This window comes from Cryptomeria japonica, chromosome 11, assembly GCF_030272615.1.
Source record: "Cryptomeria japonica chromosome 11, Sugi_1.0, whole genome shotgun sequence".
Lineage (NCBI taxonomy): Eukaryota > Viridiplantae > Streptophyta > Pinopsida > Cupressales > Cupressaceae > Cryptomeria > Cryptomeria japonica.
Genome location: NC_081415.1, coordinates 521,398,012 through 521,424,000, shown reverse-complemented (window position 1 = coordinate 521,424,000; position 25,989 = coordinate 521,398,012). Strand labels below are relative to the sequence as shown.

At 33.0% G+C, this 25,989-nt stretch overlaps 1 protein-coding gene across 1 annotated transcript; it reads left to right on the top strand.

Moving 5' to 3' along the window:
- Positions 1–20,346: 20,346 nt before the first annotated feature.
- On the top strand, positions 20,347–22,355 carry LOC131070483 (gibberellin 20 oxidase 1). Its single transcript, XM_058006044.2, has 3 exons — positions 20,347–20,851; positions 21,129–21,456; positions 21,784–22,355. Exons 1-3 carry the CDS (start codon positions 20,382–20,384, stop codon positions 22,036–22,038), a joined length of 1,053 nt encoding a protein of 350 aa, XP_057862027.1. The 5' UTR covers positions 20,347–20,381; the 3' UTR covers positions 22,039–22,355.
- Positions 22,356–25,989: the final 3,634 nt, after the last annotated feature.

The window sequence follows — 25,989 nt, the reverse complement described above, 5'->3', positions numbered from 1 at the left end:
CCCTCTCCAATGCCCACAACTTGATAACCACAGTACCCCAAGGGTAGTTACAAAAGTCACACCCTTTCATAATAGTTTCCTTTTATAATGATTTAATAATTCATTACTCCTCTCTCTTGTATTTAAGGGATTTTTTATAAAGTTTCTATAGTAATCCCACTTTTAAGATGAGGATAATAATTTATCCTTTACTTTTATTTTTATTTTTAATTCCAAAGAAATATTTAATAACATTATTATCTCTTAGGGAAAAAGTCACATTATATTTTTTAACACACCTTTCTACAATTTCACATTTTACCAACATTCAAAAACTAGAACAACCTTGTAACGCCATTTTCTCACTCAGCTACATCAAAAAAGATTGAACAATAGCTTTTAGTATGTAAAATATTATAAGTGTAGCATCATAAAATTGTGACCTTGCAATTTTTGACCGCAATTAGGTCTTTGCATTGGTGGATGAATCCCTAAGCCTGATTGGAGACTCAAGACATGCTCGAACATCAGAAAATTGCATTTTTTGCCACCCTGCACTACATTTATATCATTGGCTATCCTAAATTGGGGTAGGACAGGGGCGTGGTGCCCCTGTCCCTGACTTATTTTGGGCCTCCCTTGACCTAATCCTGCATTGGGCTTGTCAATTGTGAGCGGGGAAAAAGTTTTCCTATATCAGCCTAAGATGAAAAAGCAGTTAAAAAGCCCTAATTGGCAAGTATATAAGGAGAATTTCCCCCTCCCATTGGCATAAGAGAAAGTAAGGTGAACAAGCATTATCGTCATCGAACATTCAAGCATTCAAGCATCTAAGCATCTTTTCAAGTATTGAGAATTTCAAGTCTTGTTTCAAGGATTGGTGTTGCATTCAAGTCAAGGATTTAACCATTGAAGAGGAGATCCCTACCAACATTAAATATATTCAATTTCACATATCCTTTCAAACAACTCTATCTACATTTAAATTGCATCCTCTCTTGAGGTGAACTTTACTTCAGACATTTCCTTTCATTTACTTGCAAGTATTTTCAATCACTTGGTTAATTCCAAAACGGGGTTTGACCCGAAGACAAACCCCCAATCCAAACAACATTTCCTCTCTTTTCTATGTGTAGGTTGTAGGTACACAACTATAATTGCAGGTTTAGACTCCATTTTTAGAGACGGAAAAACTCTTTTTGACGTGCGGATTTTTTTGGAGGACCAAGTACACTTTCAACCCGGTCCCGACAATTTTTGCTCAAATTTGTAGGGGAGCTTCGTCTCGACATTTTACTGCTACTTCTAGGTGCACAACGTCATCCCACATCTCTATCTCAAGATATAATCATTTCTTTGTCATCTTTACACTTAATCTTGATTCGCATGATTCAACTTGTCTATTTTAAAAGAGGCTTACTTTACTTTTTAAATTTATTGAAAATTCCCTACAATTCACTTAGCATTCAATCTCTTTCCATTGAGATTGGATCTAGTGAATTCAACCCCCTCTTTTAAATGTAATGTGCATGAGAAGTTGAAGGGAATCCTTTGTGAAACTTTCACCCCTTTCTTGAGGGTAAATATTTCCACTTAATCTCTTATCATCACTTTTTACCGCATTACATTTTCATGAACCTGACGTCTTACATGCTTAAACATTAAAAATTATTGCATATTTTTCATTTACAAGTTTAATTTCCTTGCAAAACTTAGTGGTTCATTCATTCAAAACCCTAGTTGTCAAAATTGAACTTGTGTTTTGTAAAAAAAAATTACTATATATTGTCTTAGATCTCAAAATTACATTGCTTATCAAATTCAATTCTTTCATTGTCTTCTTCAATTTGAAAATCAAATTTACAAAATTAAGTGGTTAATTGTCAAAACCCTAATTTTCAAAAATCAACTTGAATTTGTTCAAACATGTGATTCACATTTAATTTTCAGATTTAGGACTATTTTTTAGACTTGTCTTCTTGCCTAAAATCAAATTTTCAGTTTTCCTCCTTTTTCCAAAATTCAAAACTTTAAAATTCAGTGGTTAGGCCCTAAAACACTAATTTTCAAATTTACTTGGATTTTGTGCAAAGTTAAATCAATTTCAGTTTTCTAAATATTATTCAAGGTGACCCTATCCATTAGGTTTGACCTTTTTCAAATTTGCAATTCAATTTCTTATCTTTTTCAAAACCCTAATAGGGTCCTATTTTGACATTTAAACCTCAATTTCACCTATCTAAAGTTCATAAAATCAACCATTTTTTTGAGTTATCTCTCAAAGCATCATAGCTTTCATCCCTGAAAATTTCTGAAAAAGTTGGGTGGACCATGTACACTTTCAACTTGGTCCCTAGATTTTTTCCCAAAATTTTAGGAGATTGTTATGACTAATTTTGTCACATTTTGATCCCTCTAAAATAAAAAATATTTCCCAATTTCAACATTACAACTTTCAAGGAAACATTTAAAATTAAGTGGTTAATTATAATCTGTCCTGATTTTAGAAACTTAATTTTGTCAATTTTAATTAAGTAGTATCCCATTGGCCCTAATTTTAAATTTCAATCTCTTTTTATCATAACTTTTCTTGAAAAGTGTGTCATTTCTTCTTTCAACAAAGTCCAAATTGTCTAATCATCATTTTCTTGAATATTACATATTCAATTTTGCAAACTTTGTTCCCAAAATTCAAAATTCAAATTCAGAATCAAAATTTCCCTTTAGTGCATGAGTTTTACCACTATTAGTCCTACATATACTATCCCCATTAGATGAAGCATTAGAACTAAGGCTTCCCAAGGTTTAATTCCCGAAGAGATAGAGCCTAATTTGGGTGACTTCTTCAATGAGGATAATGCTAATTCTTCCCATCCTAGTAACATCCCGATCTACCCACTTGATGATTCCAATGATGAAGAAGAAGTTTTGACTAGAGTTTCGACAGATCAACTTTCAAAATTGGACAATCAATTTGACAATTTCCAACAATGGATGTCCCAAGAATATCCTAATAGTGACGCTCTTCCATTAATTAAAGGTCTAAAATGCATGATTCAAAGTGATAAGAATGGAATTGATATATTGCATAGTATTGCTCATATTGTTGATTCTAATGTTATACCTATAAAGAGTTGTGTTGAGACCTTAGGTTATTCGCAACCTCCTACACAAATCAATCATTCTATTCCTTTGAACACTTCAATGACTAGCATTTCTAATTTCACTTCAAACATCATGGCTACATCAACTCAAAATGTCATACCTACAACCATTAGTCATGGGGGCAATCCCTCTTCCTGAATCAATCCTCCATCTTTATCTATGTCTTCAATGAGTGTTCCTATTGTCTCTCAACCAATCAATGTGACACAAGGGATAAATTCATCCAATCATCCTGTCCCTCCTTTTAGTGTCCCATTTTATACTCAATCATCACTTATGCCTACTCACCATAGTGTTCCACCACCCTATTCTCTATCAATTCATTCTTTCAATAACATCACACCACCTTTTGAATCAAACATGTCTAACATAAATTTTTCAGCCGAAGCAACCATTAATAGCCTTGCCCAAACTATGTCATCATTGCAACAAAAAATTGCTTCTATGACTCAATCCAAGTTTAGTGTGCCCACATTTGATATTGAGAGCCCACTTTCTCTTGATATTGTTAGATATCTCCCTCCTAAACATGTTGAAGTCCCTCAATGGGAACTCTATAATGGAAAAGGTGATCCTTTAACACATGTCAAAACATTCCAAACCTCGTGTATTGAGTTTTCTTATGATCAAAGATTGCTTGCAAAAATTTTTACTAGAACACTAAGAGATAAGGCTTTACAATGGTATTGCTCTTTGCCTTCCTATTCTATTACTTCTTTTCAACAATTAGCAAATGATTTTATTCAACAATTTCAAAATAACACAGGTCTTAAAATTAGTTTGAGTGATTTAATTCATTGTAAACAAGGTGTTAAAGAAAAAGTGATTGATTTCATTGGTAGATATAAGCATTTGTGTTCTCAATTTTCTTTTCTAGTACCTAATAATGATATTCAAAGAATTTTCATTTCTAATTTACAAAAAGACATTAGGGACAAACTTCTCCTTTCTGAGTTTACTTCCTTTCTGTAGTTGTGCACAATACTTCACAATTATCAACTGACTGTGAGTCAACTGGATCAATCTACTCCTATGGCTTTGAGTGATAAGGGTGAGAGTGCTCAACAACTATTTGCGAAGTTCAAACCAAATAAAGGCTTAATCAAATTCAATGACACCATCAACAACAACAATGTGAATACTACAACATGTGTGCCTCCTATTTCTAAATTTTTCAAAAGAGAAAGACAATTTACTCCTTTGAATGAATTTTTGCATAGAATCATGTCTGAGTTGTTACAAATAAATGTTATCAAAATCCCTCCCAAAAAATGAGTTGGCCCTTCTAAGGTATCCTCACCTTACTTTGGTAATAATTCTTTTTATCAATTTCATCGTCAACCTGGTCATGATACTGATAAATGTTTTGCATTAAAAAGTAAGATTCAAGACCTAATTGATAATAATACTATATCTATGGCAGGTGTGAATGATAAGGGAAACAAATCAATAGCTCTTCCTAATCAAAATCTTATAATACTATATCTATGGCAGGTGTGAATGATAAGGGAAACAAATCAATAGCTCTTCCTAATCAAAATCTTAAGATTTTTACTGATCCTTTCCCTCTCATACCTACAACATGATTGAAACTGAACATACCTCTTTCTCTCCTTCCGATCTCACTGCAACGGCTCTAAATTTAGTGAATATGGTAGAGAAACAAGAAACACCTAAGGATCAATGTTTTACATTTAACACTCATGAGACCATTAGAGCACCTGATGGCCCTTTATATATAGTTGTGAAAATCCAAGACAAACATTGTCGTGGTGTGCTTATTGATCCCTCTTGCATGGTTAATTTCATCATTGAAGAATATCTTTATACTTTACATTTGCATTAACCAATCTATGTTGATACTAATGTGGTTGTTAAGTTATTTGATGGATTTTCTTGTCCTACTATTGGTTCTATCACACTCCCTATTGAGGTTCACACTAAATCTATAGATGTCAATTTTTTTTTATCATTCCTTCATCTAAGCAATTATGTGTTATGTTAGGTTACCCTTGGCTATCTTCCATGAAGTCTATTCCCTCTCTAATCCATAAATGTTTGAAATTTCCCCACAATGGACAAATCATAATTGTTAACCATAGCCTATTTCGACCAACTGTAAGAAGCCCAGGTGTTCCTATTGATTACTTTTGGCATCAAAAATTTCAATCTCTTCCAACAAGAAGTGATTCTCTCTTTCAATATTATAAAAAATGAAATAAATATATGATCTTATAATTAAGCCAACCTAGAACTCCAACATTTGATATCCCCACTATTCTTGAAGATAAAGTTCTTCCTCTAATGGATAGAACTAATCTGCCTTCTAAGGAAGATTCCCAACCTATTTCTATGGGTGAAACTATGCTTTCTCCTAAGAAGATCAATGCTATCCCTCCTAAGGTTAGACCTATACCTCGTCCTCATGATGGACTCGGTCTCCTTCCTACACTGAACATTCCTCCTTTATATGGTGCAGTTCTGCCTCCCTACTCTTATAGAGATAAGAGACCCATCTCTCCTCTCGTCCAACCTAAAAGACCTCAACCTAAACCTCCAATTACCAAAGATGAGAATATTCCTCTTTGAACAAATATTCCTCCTTCAACAAATATTCCTTCTTCTTCTCAGCCTTCCGCTAAGACTCGATGAAATTGTTGTACAAGAGATCGCCGACGAATAAGTCATGCTAGAGCTTGTGAGGTTGTTTCTCAAACTATTCAATCTCCCAAAACACCAACAGTTGACATGATTCTATTTTCTCCTAAACAAAATGTTGAGCCTAAATCTCCAAATCATAAGTTGCAAAAAACATGTGATGGTTTTACTTCTATTCATGTTAGAGCTCCTGTTTTTATAAATCTTGATGAAGAAATAGGCAAAAATGTTATTCATGATGGAAATAAAACTCCTAATGCTTTCGATAGTGAATATAAATATGTTGATATTGACAAACATTTATTTACAGAATTTTCAAAAGCCTTAATCCTAGCTCCTCGAAATGAACAAAGTGACTTAGCACATGAGCATAGTCCTTGTTTGGATCTTGTGATAGCTCCATTTGTTGTTCTTGATGTCTCTCATCTTGCTTGTTTCCTGCCTTCCCAAAATAGTGATAAGCAATATCAGGAGGTGGATGTTGTGCTAGACTAGTTGCATTAGCATTGAAGATCCTCTACCTCTCTTTTATCACTCTTTTGTGCCTATCCTTCTATTTGTATCCATGTTCTTCAGTTTGTTGTCCCTAGTGATGTCTACTGAGGATGATGCAAAGCATTGAGATCTCTTTTTGATCTCTTTCATGTTGACTCAAAAGACACGTGTTCTCTTTCTTCCAAGGTGGTTTCTTTCTTTAGGGAATGAGGACTATTCTATGCATATATACATGATATACATGAGTTATCATATAGCATACTGATCCCGAGGAAAGTGAATCCACCTCGTGCTTTGTGTTTTATGTTCATTATCCTTGGGTTTATTCCTTGATTGGGGACTAAATCCTTGTTATGACATGCTCCCTTTCTTTCTCTCACTTTGGTGTATCCTACCTTAAAGCAGTCACTCCCGATAAGGCATGTGTGGTCGCTTTAATGTGGGAGCATACACTCCACTCATATTTTCCTTCTTGATACTTTGAGTTACTTAGTGAACTTGGATTTTCTTTTTAATTTTCTATATCCTCACTTTTCATGGCTCATAGAGAGGAACCTTACTACTTGCAGTTATGGTTCTCTCCCTCTTAATCTTCCCTTTTACTTTGTCAATATAAGTTGTAAGATCCTTAGTCCACTATTGGCTTGGTGTATCTTACCTCCTTGACATGGTGAAAGTCTTCAATCTTGTTTCCTTGTACTTTACTAGCAGTAATGGTGTATTCTTATACTCCCGCTAAAGTGGGGGCTAAATGTAGTGTCATAAAATTGTGACCTTGCAATTTTTGATCGCATTTGGGTCTTTGAATTGGCGGATGAATCCCTAAGCCTGATTGGAGACCCGAGACATGCTCAAACATTAGAAACTTGCATTTTCTGCCACCCCGCATTGCCTTTCTATCACTACCTGTCCTAAATTGGGATAGGATAGGGGCATGGTGCCCTGTCCTTGCCCTATTTTGGGCCTCCCTTGACCTAATCCTACATTGGGCTTGTCAATTGTGAGTGGGTAAATTTTTTTCTATGTCAGCCTAAGACAAAAAATCAGTTAAAAACTGCTAATTGACAAGTATATAATAAGCATTTTCCCCTCCCATTGGTATAAGTGAAAGTAAGGTGAAAGAGCATTATCATCATCGAACATTCAAGTATTCAAGCATCTAAGCATCCTTTCAAGGCTTGGTGTTGCATTCAAGTCAAGGATTCAACCATTGAAGAGGATATCCCTACCAATATTCAAGACATTAAATTCCACATATCCTTTCAAACATCTCTATCTACATTTGAATTGCATCCTTTCTTGAGGTGAAATTTACTTCAGACATTTCTTTTCATTTACTTGCAAGTATTTTCAATCACTTGGTTAATTCCAAAATGGGGTTTGACCTGAAGGCAAACCCCCAATCCCAACAACATTTCTTCTCTTTTATGTGTGTAGGTGGTAGGTGTATAGCTATAATTGCAGGTTTAGAGTCCATTTTTAGAGATGGAAAACCCTTTTCGACACATGAATTTTTTGGATGACCAAGCACACTTTCAACCCGGTCCTGACAACTTTTGATCAAATTTGTAAGGGAGCTTCATCTCAACATTTTACTGCTAATTCTAGGTGCACGGCTTCATCCCGCATCTCTATCTCAAGATATAATTGTTTGTTTGTCATCTTTACACTTCATCTCAATTATTTTGATTCAACTTGTCTATTTTAAAAGAGGGTTAATTTGCTTTCCAAATTTATTGCAAATTCCCTACAACTCACTTAGCATTCAATCTCTTTCCATTCAGATTGGATCTAGTGAATTGAACTCCCTCTTTTAAATGTAATGTGCATAAGAAGTTGAAGGGAATCCTTTGTGAAACTTTCACTCCTTTCTTAAGGATAAAGCTTTCCACTTGATCTCCTCTCGCCACTTTTCACCATATTATAAAAAGCATCATATCCACTTCATCACCATGCTTCTAATCCTCATCTTAATACTTGCAATCCTCAACTTAATGCTTATAATCCTCATATTAACATGATATCATCATGATAACCACAACACACTAAGTATCATTTAGGATACCACAACACACTAAGTATAGACATAAACACCATGCGGGTGGATATTCAACCATGAACATTAATGACATAATGACAACACACATTATTGGCAACAACAATGAAGGAAAACTGAGAGGGGGGGAGGGTGAATAAGTGTTCCACTGGTAAAGGAATTTTCAAACTTATTCTCAGACCACAGGAAGAAAATGCAAGAAAGTAAAATGCGGAAAAACAAGATAATCAACCACAAAACCATAACACCAGGATTTTTACATGAAAACCCAAAAAGTGAAAAACCACGGTGGGAACCTACCCACAATAAGATGATACTCTATAGTAGTATGTGAAAATAATTACAATGGGGAATGCACCAGCATTCAAGAACACTTCCCAAATCTTATAGCTCAAGATACAATAACCTGGAAGGCTAGAACCCCCAAGGAAGTCCCACTGACTTACAACAAGATTCAGACTACAATCTGGAAGAAATGAACTGCAATAATAACATCTGCTAATGCCTGATGATAGTTTCGGTTAAGCATAATTGTTCTCTCTATAACACCAATCTTTTCTCAATAAACCACATCAAAAGATGAATCCTTGTTCACACATACACCCCTCTTTGATAATGCAAACACAACCCTGATACCCAAATTGCATGACTATACCACCTATTTATACAATTCATCAACCTTGAGAACAAGGTCGGCTAAACCCTCAACTCACAATTACAAAATTACATCATACAATATAAAGATCAACCACCGTAATAATATAATGATATATATGACATAGCATGGACCTAAATCAAATTTCCAAATGCTCATCACGACCGGTAATGATTCCGAGATCAACCACAACACGCCACACCACCAGGAAAACTGCATAACACAAAGAACATCACTGAATCAACAAAATCACCAAAAACTCGCACAATGATCAATATCAATCATCAAGAAAAATAGGAAACACTTAGGAAATACCAACAAGCACATTAGAATCATCAGTAATAGTTGCACCGACACCACTTATCAAATCTTCATCGATGATCAACATCTAAAATCCAAGAATACTCAACCAACAACAACAGTCACGAAGAAAGATAACTTGCGGAGCAAAAAATAATGACCCATCTAAAATCAAGATACATAAGACCATCCCAAATAATCTCCTAAAATCCTAGCTCAAGATCTGATCACATCGAAATATACCGGAGGAAATACCGAACTCTGCAAAGCACAAATTAGAAAAGCAAATTGCAAAACCGGATCATATGGTATGATCAATTAGGATTTTCCAGATCACTAAAACCAATATAGAAAGATATAATGATACTAGAAATACTCCTTACACCAAACCATGATCCCAATAAATCAATCTACAAACACTGAAGCAGGAATATGTTGACATCAATGACAACAACATGTCCTAGTAGAAACAATGTCCAACTCACATTTGATAGAAAAATGATCAACCATCTGCATTCTATCTTAATGACAATACACCACTAAGTGTTGAAATAAATAGACAACACAACATCTGCATAAAACACATCAATGACAATGATCTCCAACATTTTCCACAAGGCTGACTATTAACACCAATGACAACACTATAGTTTCTGATTGTAGCGTTGTATATTGCACACCCTTATTTAGGTTGTCCAATTTCATGCTTAGTTAGCACTCACTTTAGTGTGTCTCATTGTACTATGCATTATAGGAATTCTTTAGGTAGTTATTTAATAATTTAATTAAACCTAAGTCCTTTCTCATCAATTCACATTCCATAAATTGGGCACTTTTATTTCATCTTGATGCATATCTATATATTATGGTTTGAGCCATCAAGCTACAATCAGTACTAGAGCTCCGTTATCTTTTATTCCCCAAAAGTCAAAAACATATTGTTAAGACTAAGGTGATGTGCCACCCTAGTCTTTCTCTTTTTTTCTCAAATTTCAAGAGGATAATTTGATAGTCTCATCTAATTCAAATCCCTTTCTATGGAAAAATATATCAATTCTAGGTTGAATTTTAATCAAATTCAAATTTAGGGTTTCATAATTAAGGGAAGTCTTTTCCTAATTTAGAGATCTAATCTAGCATCAACATGGAGATACTTGTGAAATGAAAGTTTTTCTTTTAAGTGAAGCCTCAGACCTACAAATTTATGAATTATAAAGTCTTCATCAACATCTTTTCAGTCATAGAATTTTTAAGAGAAATTGAAGGATGACAAGGGATTCATTGACAAATGGTTGGCTTGTACCTCCTCCTAAGGGACTGGGTATAATTTTATGTTTTTCTTGTGGTTCTACATTGAGCTTTGAAATCTACTTTATATTAGTTTTTAGATTTGCATGATTTCTTTATATTTCCATCCTAATTGTGATTTACAGAATTTTCATTACTATCATTTAGGGTTTACTCTAACACATTTGAGTAGGACTCTAGTTTGTATATTAGATACTTTAGCTCATAGAAATCTTAGACACACTTAAGATTCAAGAGCACACACTTTTCTAGTTACAACATTAGCTATTTGTGGAGGTGAAAATAACTGAAACAAGGGATTGACCAAAGAAAACCACTATATAGCCACAACCCTACCATTTTTTGTTTTGCAAGTATATTTGTAGGTATCTAATGGGGCCAAAAGACTTTAGGAAGCATTAGGGATTTGGTACAAGGATTTCATTAGAAATTGAACTTGGTTTTTAGAGACCAAGGTTCTAGGGTGCCCCTATCCTAGAACCAAGCCACTAGGGTGCTCTGGTCCTCACAATTCTGATCCAAATTTAGTATTGGTTCTCAAACTACTCAATATCTAGACTTCCTGACCACAACTCAACTACAGGAGACCAAGGAGCTCTAGCACCCTAGTCTAGTTAGTTTAGCTTCAAATTTCAATCATAGGTGCATAGTCAGACTCTCCTTTCATTTTTTTCTGGATGATTCAATTTTGTTGTTTACTAGTTTACTACAACATCTTTACATTCAATTTCTTCCATACTTTAACTATAGTATTGTACTCTCTCAAACATTACATGTTCACTTCCATAGCAGTGAAAGAATAGAAATCTTAGAAGTATTACTTGACTCTCTTTCATAGGAGTTAGTCATGTACGATCACTTCTCTAAATGATTTCATATTCCAATATTAGTGTGGAAGTGGATTTAGGTCCCAATACTACTCGATTTCATTTTAACATGAAAAACAAATACCTACAACCACCAACCACATGAGTAGAACATATTTAGTGTGATGGTTTATCATGTAGCTTAAGTGTCCTATGGTGATATCAAAGGGGGTAGGAAAGGGGAGATTTCCATTCTTCTTATGTGACCCTCTAATTCACAAAATAAAATATATCCTAAAAACAAAACAAAACAAAAATTCAAACTTAAAATACTACCAAGTAGGGCAATATCCCTCATATGTCACCCAAGTATGTGATAGTTGATATGTTTAGCCACTTACCCTCTAAACACCAAATTGGATTACATCTCATACTAAAGGGAACAATATTTAGAGTTCACAATGAATTTAAGATAGACCTCAACACTTATATGAAGTCATTTATTTTGTTTAATATAATGTGCTTAATGTTAATAGATGTGATCTTTTTATGAAACAATTTGTGTGAGATCTTCTTTTTGCCATCTCATCCTCACCACTAACATGGAACTCAATAATATTTTCGTGGGGTATTCCTCCTTTCACTTTCCAAATGGTTTGGGTACCAGCCGACATTAAAAATGGACTTGACAACAATTGAAGTGGAAATAATTGCAATCATCCTAGTCACAAATAAATCTAGCATTAAACTAAGGCATTGCATTCTGGAGCTAAGCTCTTCACGCTAGAAACATAGACCAATTCCCTATTGCTGAATGCACTAGAAATGAAGGAAAAATAAATTAATGAAACAAATAATATGCAACCATAGAGCCATGTCCAAGCATGTATAATTTCTTGCAACATAGTTATTGATTGTCAGTAAACCATGAACAAATTTATTGTGTTTAAAATATATTTAATACAACATAAAATTGGTACATAATTATATCCTTTTGTCTAGACAAAGAAATGAATTTTTAATCACTTAAAATATATATGTTAAGTTAGGTGTAAATTATATGAGCATAAACAAGACTACATAGACATAGAGTCTTCCCTATGTAAATGAGGTCATGAATTTGAGTGAGATATTAGGTGTCCATATGGAGATACATGGTCATATATTTGATATGTATAAATATTAAATTAAGGGTTCATGATGATCACTAGACATGTATTTCTAATGTTACCATAATCTTGATAATAATGGCTCTTTTTACCAAGAGAAGAGTAATTAAGAAATAACTTAGTGTTTGATATTTAACCAGATCTAATTAACAAGTTAAGTAGGTTTTGTAAAACTTCCTTCGTAACTATTAGTCAAAATAATAGGAATTTGAAGGTCTAAATAAGGCTTATAATTTTCCAACACTAATAAAACATCAAGCTCACACTAGTGACAATGAGCAACCTTTATGGCTTGAAATTACCTTCCTAGCTTCCAATGGTAACCTTCAAATCCTTGAAGCTAAAACAAAGGATGGTACATTCTTAGTCAAAAACTATAAAAACAAACCTCTTTCAAGTTCATCAAACTAAGTTCATAGTGGAATTATTACTTTGTAATCGATAGTTGAAAATAATTTCACAAAAAGAAATTGGTTCTAGGACCACTCTTTATGTTATTAAAAAGTGGGCATTTCCAGGGTATTAAAGCATAGGTTCCCACATTGAGAACTCTAAAATAAAAATGTAGGTAGAACTAGTTAAGTTTACTAAGGAAATTGTAGGATGGCACAAGGATTATGGAGAATACCTCCTCACATGATTTTCATAGGAGAGAACAATAATAGGAGGAACAAAAAAATATTCACTGTCTATAGAATCCTCAATGGAATAGGTTGAGTTTTTCCCATATATTCTTTATGCCTTGCAAAATCTAATAGGAATGATATAAGAGAGGTTCCCACTTGTAAGAGAAGTGCCTCACAAAAATCATCTTGTGGTCAAGAATTATAATCTTGAGACACGCAAGAATATTAATAGCACTCCATGAGCTCAAGAGGTACAAGTGGAGGAGATAGAGGATGAGTCAGTACACATTTTGACACCACCCCACCATCAACCATTATAGTTAGAGGCAAAGGTTGTATAGAGGACACCATGGGACATAGGAGATCAAATTTGAGAGTTTCTTAGATTTAAGCCACCCACATTCTCAAGATCCACTAATGGAGTCGAGGTGGAGTATTAGTTACTTAGCCTCAATTGATGCTTTGGGTTATGCTCTTACGAGACCAATATTAAGGCTGAGTTTGTAGTACACTTGTTGAAAGGGCGTTCTTCCACATGGTGGTGATAAGAGGAGAAAAAATATTATCTCTTATTAGATACATTATAATAGAGCACCTTCCTAGAGCACATTAGAGATTTATCTATATCAAATAATTTTTTCTAGAGGCACATTGATGAGTTTCATGACTTATAATAGAGGGCACTTACAATGGTACAATATGAGAGTCAGTTTCTAGAGATTTTACAATATGTGGACTTTATATAGATTAGAAATTTCTCATCAACAAATCCATTAGGTTCAAACCCTAATATATTAGGGACAATATGTGTGGAGGCTCCAAAGGACATTAAGTTTGTGGTGAAGAATTCCTACATTGTAGAGGTAGTACATGGTAGGGCACAAGAATATTGTGAGTAGTTTCAAAATTACAACCAAATAAATTGAGACCAAGGATATTGTAGACCCCCTATTCCATATAAGGGAGGTTTTAGAATTTTTATTGGAACTCATAGATCACCATAACAACATCGACATGTATATCTAGGCCTAGACCATATCAAGGTGAATTGGGTAGACATCCTAGGAGATAGTACACAAAGGGTCCACACAAAGATAAAAGGCCATAGGGTTAGCACTTAGTATTTTTCTAGGCTCAATAGTCATTTGGAGGTGAATAGGGTAGTTCCAGTAGACTTGAGATATCATTGGTTTAGTTTGTGTTAGTATTTTATAGTGCTTGAGATAACATCAGTTGTATGGAAATTTGGCTAAATGTGCATTGTTTTAGACAGAGGTCTAGTATTTAGGACAAATTATTTTTAGTGATGTTACCTTAGTGGATCTATTGAAGATAAGGGTGAACATGGATTGGCCAACACCCACCAATGTTACAGGGGTTAAGATTTTTAAGGGATTGGTTGGCTACTATCACACATTTGTGAAGGGGTTATCTATGATAGCACATTCTGTCACTTCCCTTCACTAAAATGGGAAGAAGTTTGAGTGGGTTGAGAAATGGGAGAGGGAATTTTAGATCCTCAAGGAGTGTCTCACTAGTTGTCCATCTTAGCAACAAGCCAAATCTAACATTAGATTTTGTGGTTTTTACAAATGCATTATTGGATAGTATAGGTATAGTGATTATGTAGGAGGGACAAGTGATCATTTATGAGTCACAAAAACTCAAGGTTCATGAGTTGAACTATACATGACCTAGACCTTGAAATAGTAGTTCAAGCTCTCATAAGATGGAGGCACTTTCTCCTTGGATATCACATTGAGATAAATTGTCTATAGTGTATCTTTACATAGTCAAACTTGGATGATCAATAGAAGCATTTGATGGAGTTCTAATTTAAGTACAAATTTGATGTACATTACATAAAGGGTAAGAAAAATGTAGTGGTAGATACTTTGAGTAGCTAATGACACGAGGTTGTGTCTATGTCATTGGGTATAAATTTGAGGAATCACATCTTACAACAACTATCATAGGATGATTAGTACCATTAGGTTCATGGAGATACATTTTCAAAGGTCCCTTAAGGAAAAATATCTACGATGTAGTTTGGAGTTAGATGGATTATTATGATACAAAGGGTGCATATATGTGCCATAGATAGGGGATCTTTGGACAATGATAATGAAAGAGACTTACAAGGATCCTTATGTATCACATCTTGAGGTGAAGAAGATGCATGCAAATATTTGTCATTTTTATTATCGGGAAAGTATACAATGAGACATCATAGGGTTTATCTCTCATTTCTTAGAGTGTCAAAGAGCTAAGACTAAAGAGAAATACCCAATAGGACGTTTATGCTTTCATAAGGTTCCTAAATGGAAATGAGACACCATTTCCATGGATTTTATTGTTGGTTTACCTTTATCTTTAGGGTTCCACGATTCTATCATGGTAATGGTTCACTAGTTGACGAAGGTATCACACTTCTTTTTAATTTATATAACTCACATAGTACTAGATGTTTCCAGAGTCTTCTTCGAGGATTTGTCAAATTGCATGTAATTTCATCATAAATTATTTTAGATGACGATCCAGTATTCACATTGACTTTTTGAAGAGCACTATAATAGGTATTGGGCACTCAACTCAATTTTTTTAAAGCATATAACCCAAAGACACATGGATAGATAGAGAGAGTAAATCAAGTGTTAGAGGCGATATTGTGGATGTATGTCATGGATCAACAATATAGGTGGGAAGAGCATAAATATTTGGTAGAGTTTTCCTATAATAATAGTTATCATAGTTCAGTTTTCATGGTACCCTTCCAAGCATTGTATAACAACCCTTGTAGGACTCTATTGAGTTGTTATTGGTCCAAAGTTTTAATAGGATATGTAGAGGTAGGTAGTCCTTATAAGACAATGCCAAGATTATCAAAATAAATATGCTAATGATAAGAGGACAACTAGGAGTTTCCTAGTTGGCGATAAGGTTTTTTTGAGAGTGCATCCACTTAAGAGTCCAATTTTCTATGGGAAGGGCTAAGTTTGCACCTCGTTTTATGGGACCCTTAAAGATTTTGGAGCATATAGGATTACTACCCTATCATCTAGCCCACATAGCTTGTCACACATCCATAATATTTTCTATTTTTTTGTTTCGTGATATTATGTTCATGATGCATATCACATCTTCAAATAGGATTCTTTATAGGTGGATTCGGATGAATAGTTGGTATTGGAACCCATTCGCATTTTGGGGCACCAAACATTGACACTTTGAGAACAAGAGCTAGACCAATTCAAGGTCTGGTGTGATAGATATAATAAGGTTACTACAACTTGGGAGAACATTGAAAAATGAGGACACTTTATCTGCACCTTTTTTATAGCTTCATGGAGGAATTCTAGCCATAGGGGGAGGGTGTGATACCTAGTTCCTAGAGAGAGACAACTCTCCATCAAATTTTTATGATTTTTTAATTGATATTTAGAATTTTTTGTTATAATGCTTGTGTTGGAGACTATTGTAGATAAGTTATTAACCCATTGTATTGTCATTGATGTCAACCGTTAGTGTTGTATTGTCCTTGATATCTCATGTGATGTTATGTGTATAGATATTGTTGATATGTGATGCAATTAATGTTTGGATGTAATATTGTTTGTTGTTAGTAGAGATGGTATCATATTTATACGTGTATTAGAAGCATTAAGATGAGGATTAGAGGAATCCCGATGTTGAGTATATTATATTCATGTTATTGTGCATGCTACAAGATATTTCTCTATCTCTCTTGTTTCTCTTGAGAGAGAAAATGGAGCTACATGAATGTTCTAGTCTTTGCAGTTTGGTGAAGTGTGAAAATGCAAGAAGTTGTTTTAAGGACTGTCTAGGAAAATGTTTTGTATTCATTTGTGATTAATGATATGGTCTTACAGTTTGGTATTTGGCTTTTATATGTTGTGGACATTACACTACTATATTCTCAGGTCTCTAGTGTTGCCACAAATATTTTTGGTAAATGCAATATGTTGGCAATTTGGTTGCTTGTCAGGGTTGGTTAGGAAAATTCTCCACATTTCTCTACATTATTTTTCCAGCTCCTATAAATTGGTGGACATGCTTCTATTTTCCATGTAGTGTCTTAGTTTAGATTTTAAGTGATGAAGTGTATAACAAGTATGTTTGATAATGTCCTATCTCATGATTGTGTTTTCTAGCCTTCTAGGTATAAATAATTTTGCATATGTTTGGTTGCAACATCCCTTTTTGGCACGATAGTGTGAAATAAATGTATGGGAATTTTGTTGAGCATTAATTTAATGTCTTTATGTATTTTGTGTGATAGTGGTTGATCTCTTTTCTATTGTATATTGTCTAGAGTTGATCTTTTTGGGTGTTTTGTGGTTATTTAGTTAAAAATGCATATTCTCTCTCTTGTACCATGCACTTGGGTGTATAAACCCATATTAGAGGTTGTGTTGAATTTCTTTGGGCCTTGATATGTCTCAAGGTAAACTACATGACATAAATTCATTTTTAAGTTGCATTTTTGGACCAACTATTAAAGTGATACATGTTTCATCTACATGTTGGCCTATTGTTGACTTGGAAAGATGTGCGCTAGTATATTTGATATTTGGGCCTACATAGAAAGATATAATACATTGTTTTTGATCCACTCTATGTCCTAGTTTGTACCTCTTTCACCATAAATATATTTTGAGGTTGACTTGTTGGGGCTACTTCTTGTCTTTTATTTTGGTCAACCAAATTTGATATTTTCCTTGATTGTGGAGAATATATTTAGTAGATCTTATAAGCTACAACATGTGCAGATTGTGTGATGTGAACTATGGTTAAATAAAAGTGTGTAAAGGAAATCCTAAATCTAGTTGCTTAATGGTTTCGTAAGGAAATATGTCAAGATTAGCTACATCCTCGGGAGATTGTTGGAAGTTATGAAATAAAGGCTTATTCATTATAATTCAAATTTTCATATCTCCTACTTTGAGATAGTGAATCTCTTTAGTAGATACTTGTATCTTGCTTTGTGGTAGTGGACCTCTTCAACAAGTCCTTCAAGGAGTAGTGTGATTCCTTAGTTAGTGAGTGTTAAAACAAATTGTAATCTTGTTCTTATTTGTGAGGTTGAAATTTAGCAATAGATCCAAGCAATTTCTCATCATATTTTCTACCTTGTTGGGTCTTCCATGTAAATCTAATGTTCTATTGTGCATTTGTATTCATGTCTTTATGTTTCATTGTTGATAATTTTTTTAATGGTTTTCACTTTGAATTGAGTTGAAGAGCTTAAGTTTTGTAGATACTGTTTCACCCCCCTCTCTGTATTTGGCATTTTTAATAATTAGTATCAAAGCCAAGATCCTCAAAAGTACCTTAAGTTTTTTAAGAAGGTTTAAGATGGAACAACATGAATCTCACAAACGAAACTTTTTGGAAGATAATAATGGAAGAATATCTATCCTCTTTAGGGTTTTGAGCTTGGAACCCAGTCAAGGATGGTTATACGACTCCTACTACTCCAATAGATTTGGTTGAGATTAAGTTGTATGAAAACAATGGTAAATAAAGAAATGCAATCTTGAGTGGTTTAGGAGATTCAAATCTTATGAAGGTGATGCATTGCGCTACTACTAATTAAATTTGGGAAAAACTTAACAGTATTTGTGAAGCAAATTATTTACTAAAGAAAATCAAGATGCAAACCTTTAGGAGAAAATTTGAGAATTTGAGGATGTAAGAGGATGAATATTTTTATAGTTATATGCTTTGGGTGGATGAAGTGGTAAATAGCATCACAAGTATTGCTGGAGAATTAAAAGAAGATAAGGTTTTGAAATAAGTGCTTCGATCTCTTCCTAAAACTTGTAGTGATAACATGTTTACTATTAACGAAAGTAATTACTTGAATAAATATTCAATTGATCAACTATATGGTTCTCTAACTTCCTTTGAGATGTGAGAGTTTGACAAAGATGTTGCAAAGAAGGAAGTTACATTCAAATTCAATAAGGAGGTAGAAGATGAAGTTGTTGATCAATTAAATGGCTTTGATGAAGTACAAGAAAACATTGTGAGAAGACTGAATAAGGGCACCAAAAAGTACAAAGGTAAGTTACCTTTCAAATGTTTTAATTATGGGAGAATTGGTCATTTTGCCTTTAAATGTACTTTTAGAGAATCAAAAGATAGCAATAAAGGAGAGAATATCAAAAGAAGTCTTTATTTCAAGGAAACCAGTTTTTCTTTGAAAGATGAGGATGATGATGATTCGAATTTGATGAAACACTCATCATGATCTTGAATGTTAGTGAAAAATTGGGTGATATCATAAAATATAAGAAGTTTGGTACCTTACAAGCTAAGAAAGACAATGAAAAGTCAATTGTTGTATGGACTACCTTTTATGCAAAAGAAGAAAAAAATGCTTGGGTGATTGATAGTGGTTGTTCCCATAACATGACTGGTGACAAACGAAACTTCATTACCTTAAGAAGTGGAATGGAGGATAAGTCAAGTTTGGTGATGAAGGTTGTGCACAAATCTATGGAAAGGTACTATAATAATTGACTTCAATGTTAATTAATGTATAAGATTTTTTTATTAATTAATATATAAATCATGCTTTAAAATTTACGCTTCCACTACTCATCACATTAATAAATCAAATAATATAATAATATTAAAATTTTAATTTATAATATTATTGAAGATTTGAACTCAGGCACATCTAGATGCCTCCTCCATAGATTATATCATTTTAAATTTTATGTAATAGCATACAGAATTCAATGATGCATCATTCTAGCCAATTAAATAGCCCCTCAGAGGACCTTTTTTTGTACATTTATTAAATAAATGAAAAGAAAATAAAAATCTTATCGGATGCTATTTATCGGCTGGATAAACATTTCTCATCATCACGTTGACTGGACATTTCCTGTCATCGCTGTGGCTGGATAGATATTTCTCATCATCACATTGACTGGATAGACATTTCCAATCATGCACTGGCTGGATAAACATAATCCCCGGCTGTGTGTTTCTATTTTAATGTGTTTCTATCCATACGTTCTATGTTTTAATGTACGCAAAATCTATATAAACCATCCCTCCACTCCACTAGCATTTAATCTAAACAGCGATAAAACAAAGCGCCACACCGGGAAAAATAAGAAATTCTGAACAATGGGACGCGGTACGGGCGAAATCAACGAAGTTCTGCAATTCGAAGAGAGTTTTATTCTTAGCGAAGAGCATCGTCCCAAGCGTTTCTCCGGTCCCCCTGAAATTATTCTCAGAATCCCCGTCATAGACATGGAAAAAAGCTCTGCAGAGGATGTGGAAAAGGCGTGCAGAGACTGGGGTTTCTTCCACCTCGTCAACCACGGCTTTCCAGATCATCTTCTGCAGCGCCTCAAATCCGCCACAGCAGATTTCTTCTCGTTGGCTCTCGAAGAAAAGAGACGAGTATACAGGGATGATGAAAACTTCTTGGGCTACTTTAATACTGAGTTCACAAAAAATGCGAGGGATTGGAAAGAAGTGTTCGACTTTGTGCCGCGGGAGGGAATCCTGTTGCCCACATCTGATGATCTGCATGACAAAGCTATCTACACCCTCCAAAACCGCTGGCCAGAAGGCTATCAGGATTTCAGGTTGCGTCTTTGTTTGTTTTTTTGGAACTGTTTAAATCATTTATACACATTAAGTTTCAATTTCTGGATTTAAAAGTGTTAAATACTGATTAGAGTTGATTGATATTTTTTAAACATAATATGTTGTTACATTAAAAATATATATTTAGACTTAAAAGTGTTAAACATTCAGAATTGAATAACATCTTCTAAACTTAATATGTTGTTTAATATATAATTTAAAGCTATCTAACGTCGAATATATATTTGATTTATGTCCTCTGGAAAAATGTTGCAGACAAACTTGCGTGGCCTATGCCGAGGCTGCGAGGGAGTTATCTTTGAGGGTACTAGAATTGATAGCTCGGAGCCTTGGCTTATCTGATACTCGCCTGAATGAATATTTCAAAGATGATCTGAGTATTGCACGGCTTATTAGTTACCCGGAATGCCCGAACCCTGAGCTTGCACTGGGTGTGGGTAGACACACGGATTTTGGAGCACTCACCCTTCTTTACCAAGATGAGGTGGGAGGATTAGAGGTGAATTGCAGGGAAAATGGGCAGTGGGTGCCTGCTGCACCCATGCCCAATTCTTTTGTAGTCAATGTTGGGGACTGCATTCAGGTAATTGAATTGCAGATTTTTACAATTTATGTTATAATTTTTTTAATGCTTTTGGATTCTATTGTGTGAAAAAAATTTATCATCAATGTTTCTAATCACATTTTCTGATTTATCATCAAGATGAGAGTTGGAAAGAATTGATGATAAATCACAGAATGTGATTCAAAACTTGATGATAAATTTTTTTCACACAATCGAATTCAAAATCATTAAAAAAATCATTAAAAGAATAATTGAATTGCTTCAATTGCCAATGAACTGAATTAATGATTGCAAAGAGCAGGTATATTTGTGTTTGCTTGAATGATTGTTTGAATGGCATGTCAGGTGTGGAGTAATGATAGGTACGAGAGCATAGAGCATAGAGTTGTGGTGAACGATAGCCGAAGACGCATGTCTATTCCATTTTTCTTGATTCCTTCCCACGATGCGATGATGAAGCCTCTGGAGGAATTGGTGAGTGAAGAGAATCCTCCCAAATATAGGGAATACAATTGGGGAAAGTTTCTTAAGCCAAAACTGGATAACGATATTAAAAGCTTGGGACTTGAGTATGAACAAATCAAACTCTATAGGATCTGATTAGTGTGAGATTTGTGATGTGATTATTTAGTATAGCATAATAAGCAATCTGGCGTACAGGAAGATTGCATTTAGAGATCATTTTATTTTTGTATATAGTCACACTAGTCGGTTATCCGTTGTAGAGTTTATAATTGTGAAGTCCTCTTGAAGGTTTGAATTGCTAAAATGTCTTTGATAATTTGAATTGCCTTACAAAAGGGGCTCGAAATACTCTGTAAGTAGGAGGCATGAGAGAGGCAGGAGTATTACCTTTGTGTGCCTTTAATTTTATGTTTGAGTCTTGACAGTTCATTTTATTATATAAGAATTTATTTCTTCCATCTTTATGTTTCGAGTTTTTGAGAGTTCATTTTATTGTATAAGAATTTATTGTTATGGATGGAAATGAATTGTTTATTATTAAAAAAATTGTTAGAAATAAATTTAATTTAATATCTTTTCATCTTTATGTCTTAGCCGTGAGAGTTCATTTGATTGTATAAAAACTTATTTATTTTGATGGAAATAATTAATTTTATTATGATGGAAAGTGTGGAAATAAATTTAATTTAATATCTTTAGATTTTATGTTACTACTCGTATTACAATGGGAATATGGAGTACATGGAGAATGGGGATTGAAAGTGTAAGAAAATCTATATTTTTTTCAAAGATAAGAATAAGAACAAATATAATGTTTTGATAATATAATAATAATAATAATAATTTAGTCTTCAAAGATTTTTGCTTTTTTATAGAGTTTAATACAAATATAGAAATATAATAATAAGAATATATTAAAATGTAATTGCATAATCATATATACAAATGATTTAGTATGACAAAAAATATCATAATATAATAATGGTTCAATATTAATTATAATATGATAATATAAAAAAAATTAAGTGGAATAATGAACAAATATGATATACATTGACATCTTTTACATAAATTTTTCAAAATATAAGATTTATTAATTTTTAATTTTTGAACTGGGAAGATTATAAAGTGAGTGTTTTGAATTAATAATATTTTGAATTAATTTTATTTTAAAATTTTAAAGTTTATTGTTTGCATTGGTGAAAAGGTATGAAAAATAAAAAATATAAGATATCATATTTGTTCATTATCCATCTTAAAATTACAATCTTGCTTAAAATTGTAATATTTAATTATTAATAAATTATTATATTTTAATATATTCTTATTAATACTACATAATTATTATTCTTTGTTTTCATCTTTGTCTTTTATCATTGTGAAAAAAATGGATTATTATTATTCCCTATCTTCATCCTTATCTTTATACTTTGAAAAAAATGGATTTTATATAGAGATACTTTCAATCCCCCATAGTCAATAATATCATATAAATTAAAAGCAACAATTTATTTTGATTAAAATATAAATTATATATTTGAATTTTCTCTTTCTAAGATGTATTCCTTTTAAATTTTGTACATTTCATTAATAAATCTCTTAGTATGGAATCTTAAATTATTTTTTATACATAAGATTGATATCTTTTAAGTGTCTTAAGACAATTTTATATATATAAGGATTATGTAATTATTTATAATTTTAATGTTTCAAGATATATTTATAATTTAAAATAATATTAATAATTTTTTACTATAATTTATATTAAATAAAGATATAATATCAATTATTATTATTATTATTATATATAAATAATCAAATATTAATATAGAAATTAAAAAATCATAATCAACATTTAAGAATTCATAATGTAGCTACTCTAGGCTCATAGATATTTTTTTAAAGTATTTATCTATAAAGTTTTAGCTAACATCACTTTTTTAATGGTGAAAAATGGGGGATTTAAATCTCACAATAAAAACTTTTTTTGTTAAGTCAAATGTATTTAGGGTAGATAATATAACTCTTTACATTAGTAACAAAAAAAAAAAACATTTGATTGTTTACTATATAATCTTGTAGTATTATTATTCAATATTCTAATCCTCATACTTAAATAAATTAGTTCAAAGAATATATATAATTTTACTCATTAAAATTTTATTAGTTTACATTATCATAATAACTACATTATATAATTTTCTCTCAAATTTGTATTTATCTTCTATTAGAAAAATATCTCATTTACTATATCTATAAATTTAAAAATATAATATTACTATAATTGTTAAGCTGGTATTTTTAATTCTCAGCTCTCTAAGATTTTAGTATCATTTTTAGGTTCTAATTTTAGCTTAATCACCACTATTTTTTTAAAATTTAAATCTTAACTTTTGGTTGAATATTACTTTTTAGTGGGGTTATATGTCACGAAACCTTTTACATAACATCATTCAAGATGGAAGAGATGGATCAAGTAAGAAGTGAGATTACACAAAGCCCAAAATCAAATGTACTCTTTTTTAAAAATGAGAAGCTTTTAATTAGAGCAACAAACTAGTGGGAGACAAGAGTCTCAACCTAGTGTTATAAACCTTCATTTTTATTACCAATGGTTTTTGAAAGGGTTTCTAAAATATTGTAGCAATAACATCAAGAATAGAGACATTCTCAAATATGAGGTGGGGAAACTTAGTTCCCCAAGACAATAAAGAAAAAAATGCAGCTTTTAGCTAAGACAAGAGGAGAAGACTTAACTAGTGGGTTTTGAAAGGTACCCCATAACATTTTCCCAATAGAAATAATATGAACCTAGACATTCAAAAATAGGGAAATGGACAACAAAGAGAATAAAAAAACAAAACTAAATAATAGTTGAGTCTAGAAGAGAATAAAAGTAGTAGCTAATATAGTATGAGGAAAATAAATAAGCTAGCCTTTCTAAGAGGAAAAAGAACCTTCGTAGAGACAATAATCCAACAAGATCTGATTGGAAGCCACCTCCATAGGATCAAAAGAAATAAGATCTACTAAAAATTCCCCTTCAATAGGACCTCAGGATAAATACTAATTACATAGTTGAACTCTAAAGGACTTGCAATACCAAACATGCTTTGCATAATCTACCTCTCTAGGACTATTAATTGACAAAATAAGTGGACTTTTGGTAGAATCCCCTTTAAGAAACCCAAGTCCAAGCAAGACCCTCACATTTCAACAACACTTGAAAACCAATAAAGCAGCACAAAGAACAATAGGAACTGAATCTCTTTCTAGGAGAACAACCATGAGAGGAAAGAAAGGCCACAATAGAAAGATGGCCAAAGAAACACTAACCATCACTACCAAAAAAACAAAACTCCACCTATAGAGAATTCTCAACAAGAGTGAAGGAGAAAATTTTCAACAAGAGCCCTAATTGAAAAGATCCCAGAATTCCCCACAAACCCAACTAAAGTAGCCCACAAGCTAGGGCTATGATAAAAAAATGATCGTATAGTAACATTCGACAAGCACCACTAGACCAAAGATGAAATCCCAAAAGAGTACATAGGCGAATAAAAATGGGGTAGGGCAACAAATTCCCCTTTAAAGAAGAATCTATCTAAAACTAAATAATATATAAACCAAAAGAAGTAAAGAAAATTAAAGAGGCCAACCAAAAAATGGGTGAATAGATTTAGAGGATACCAACAAGCATTGAGATAAGCCCTCGAAATATCTTACCAAAAACCCAACAACATTTTCCCAACAAAAAAAATTGAGTGCTAGAAGCATAGGGAAGTAACTCAAATCCAACAAAGGGGACCACTAGGAGAAAGATACAATAAAAAACCTAGCCAATGGATGTTCTAAATAGAAAGCAAAGAGGCAAGGCCACACAATGCTCCATAACCCAAAAAAATTCTAACCCCTCTAACCAAAGAGAAAGTAAGCTTGAAGAACACACTCAAGCACAAAGAAGGAATGAACAAGAAGTAATAAATGAATGCTATAATAAAAATCCCTCAATCTAGTTGACTACCCAAGAAACCTATCAAGCAAGGACCCGATAAGAGAAAATAAAACACTCGCAAGAGAAAACAA

Coding starts and splice junctions, on each gene's coding strand:
- LOC131070483 (XM_058006044.2), top strand. CDS start 20,382: ATGGGACGCGGTACGGGCGAAATCAACGAAGTTCTGCAATTCGAAGAG. Junction 20,852..21,128: donor GAAGGCTATCAGGATTTCAG/GTTGCGTCTTTG, acceptor AAAATGTTGCAG/ACAAACTTGCGTGGCCTATG. Junction 21,457..21,783: donor ATGTTGGGGACTGCATTCAG/GTAATTGAATTG, acceptor ATGGCATGTCAG/GTGTGGAGTAATGATAGGTA.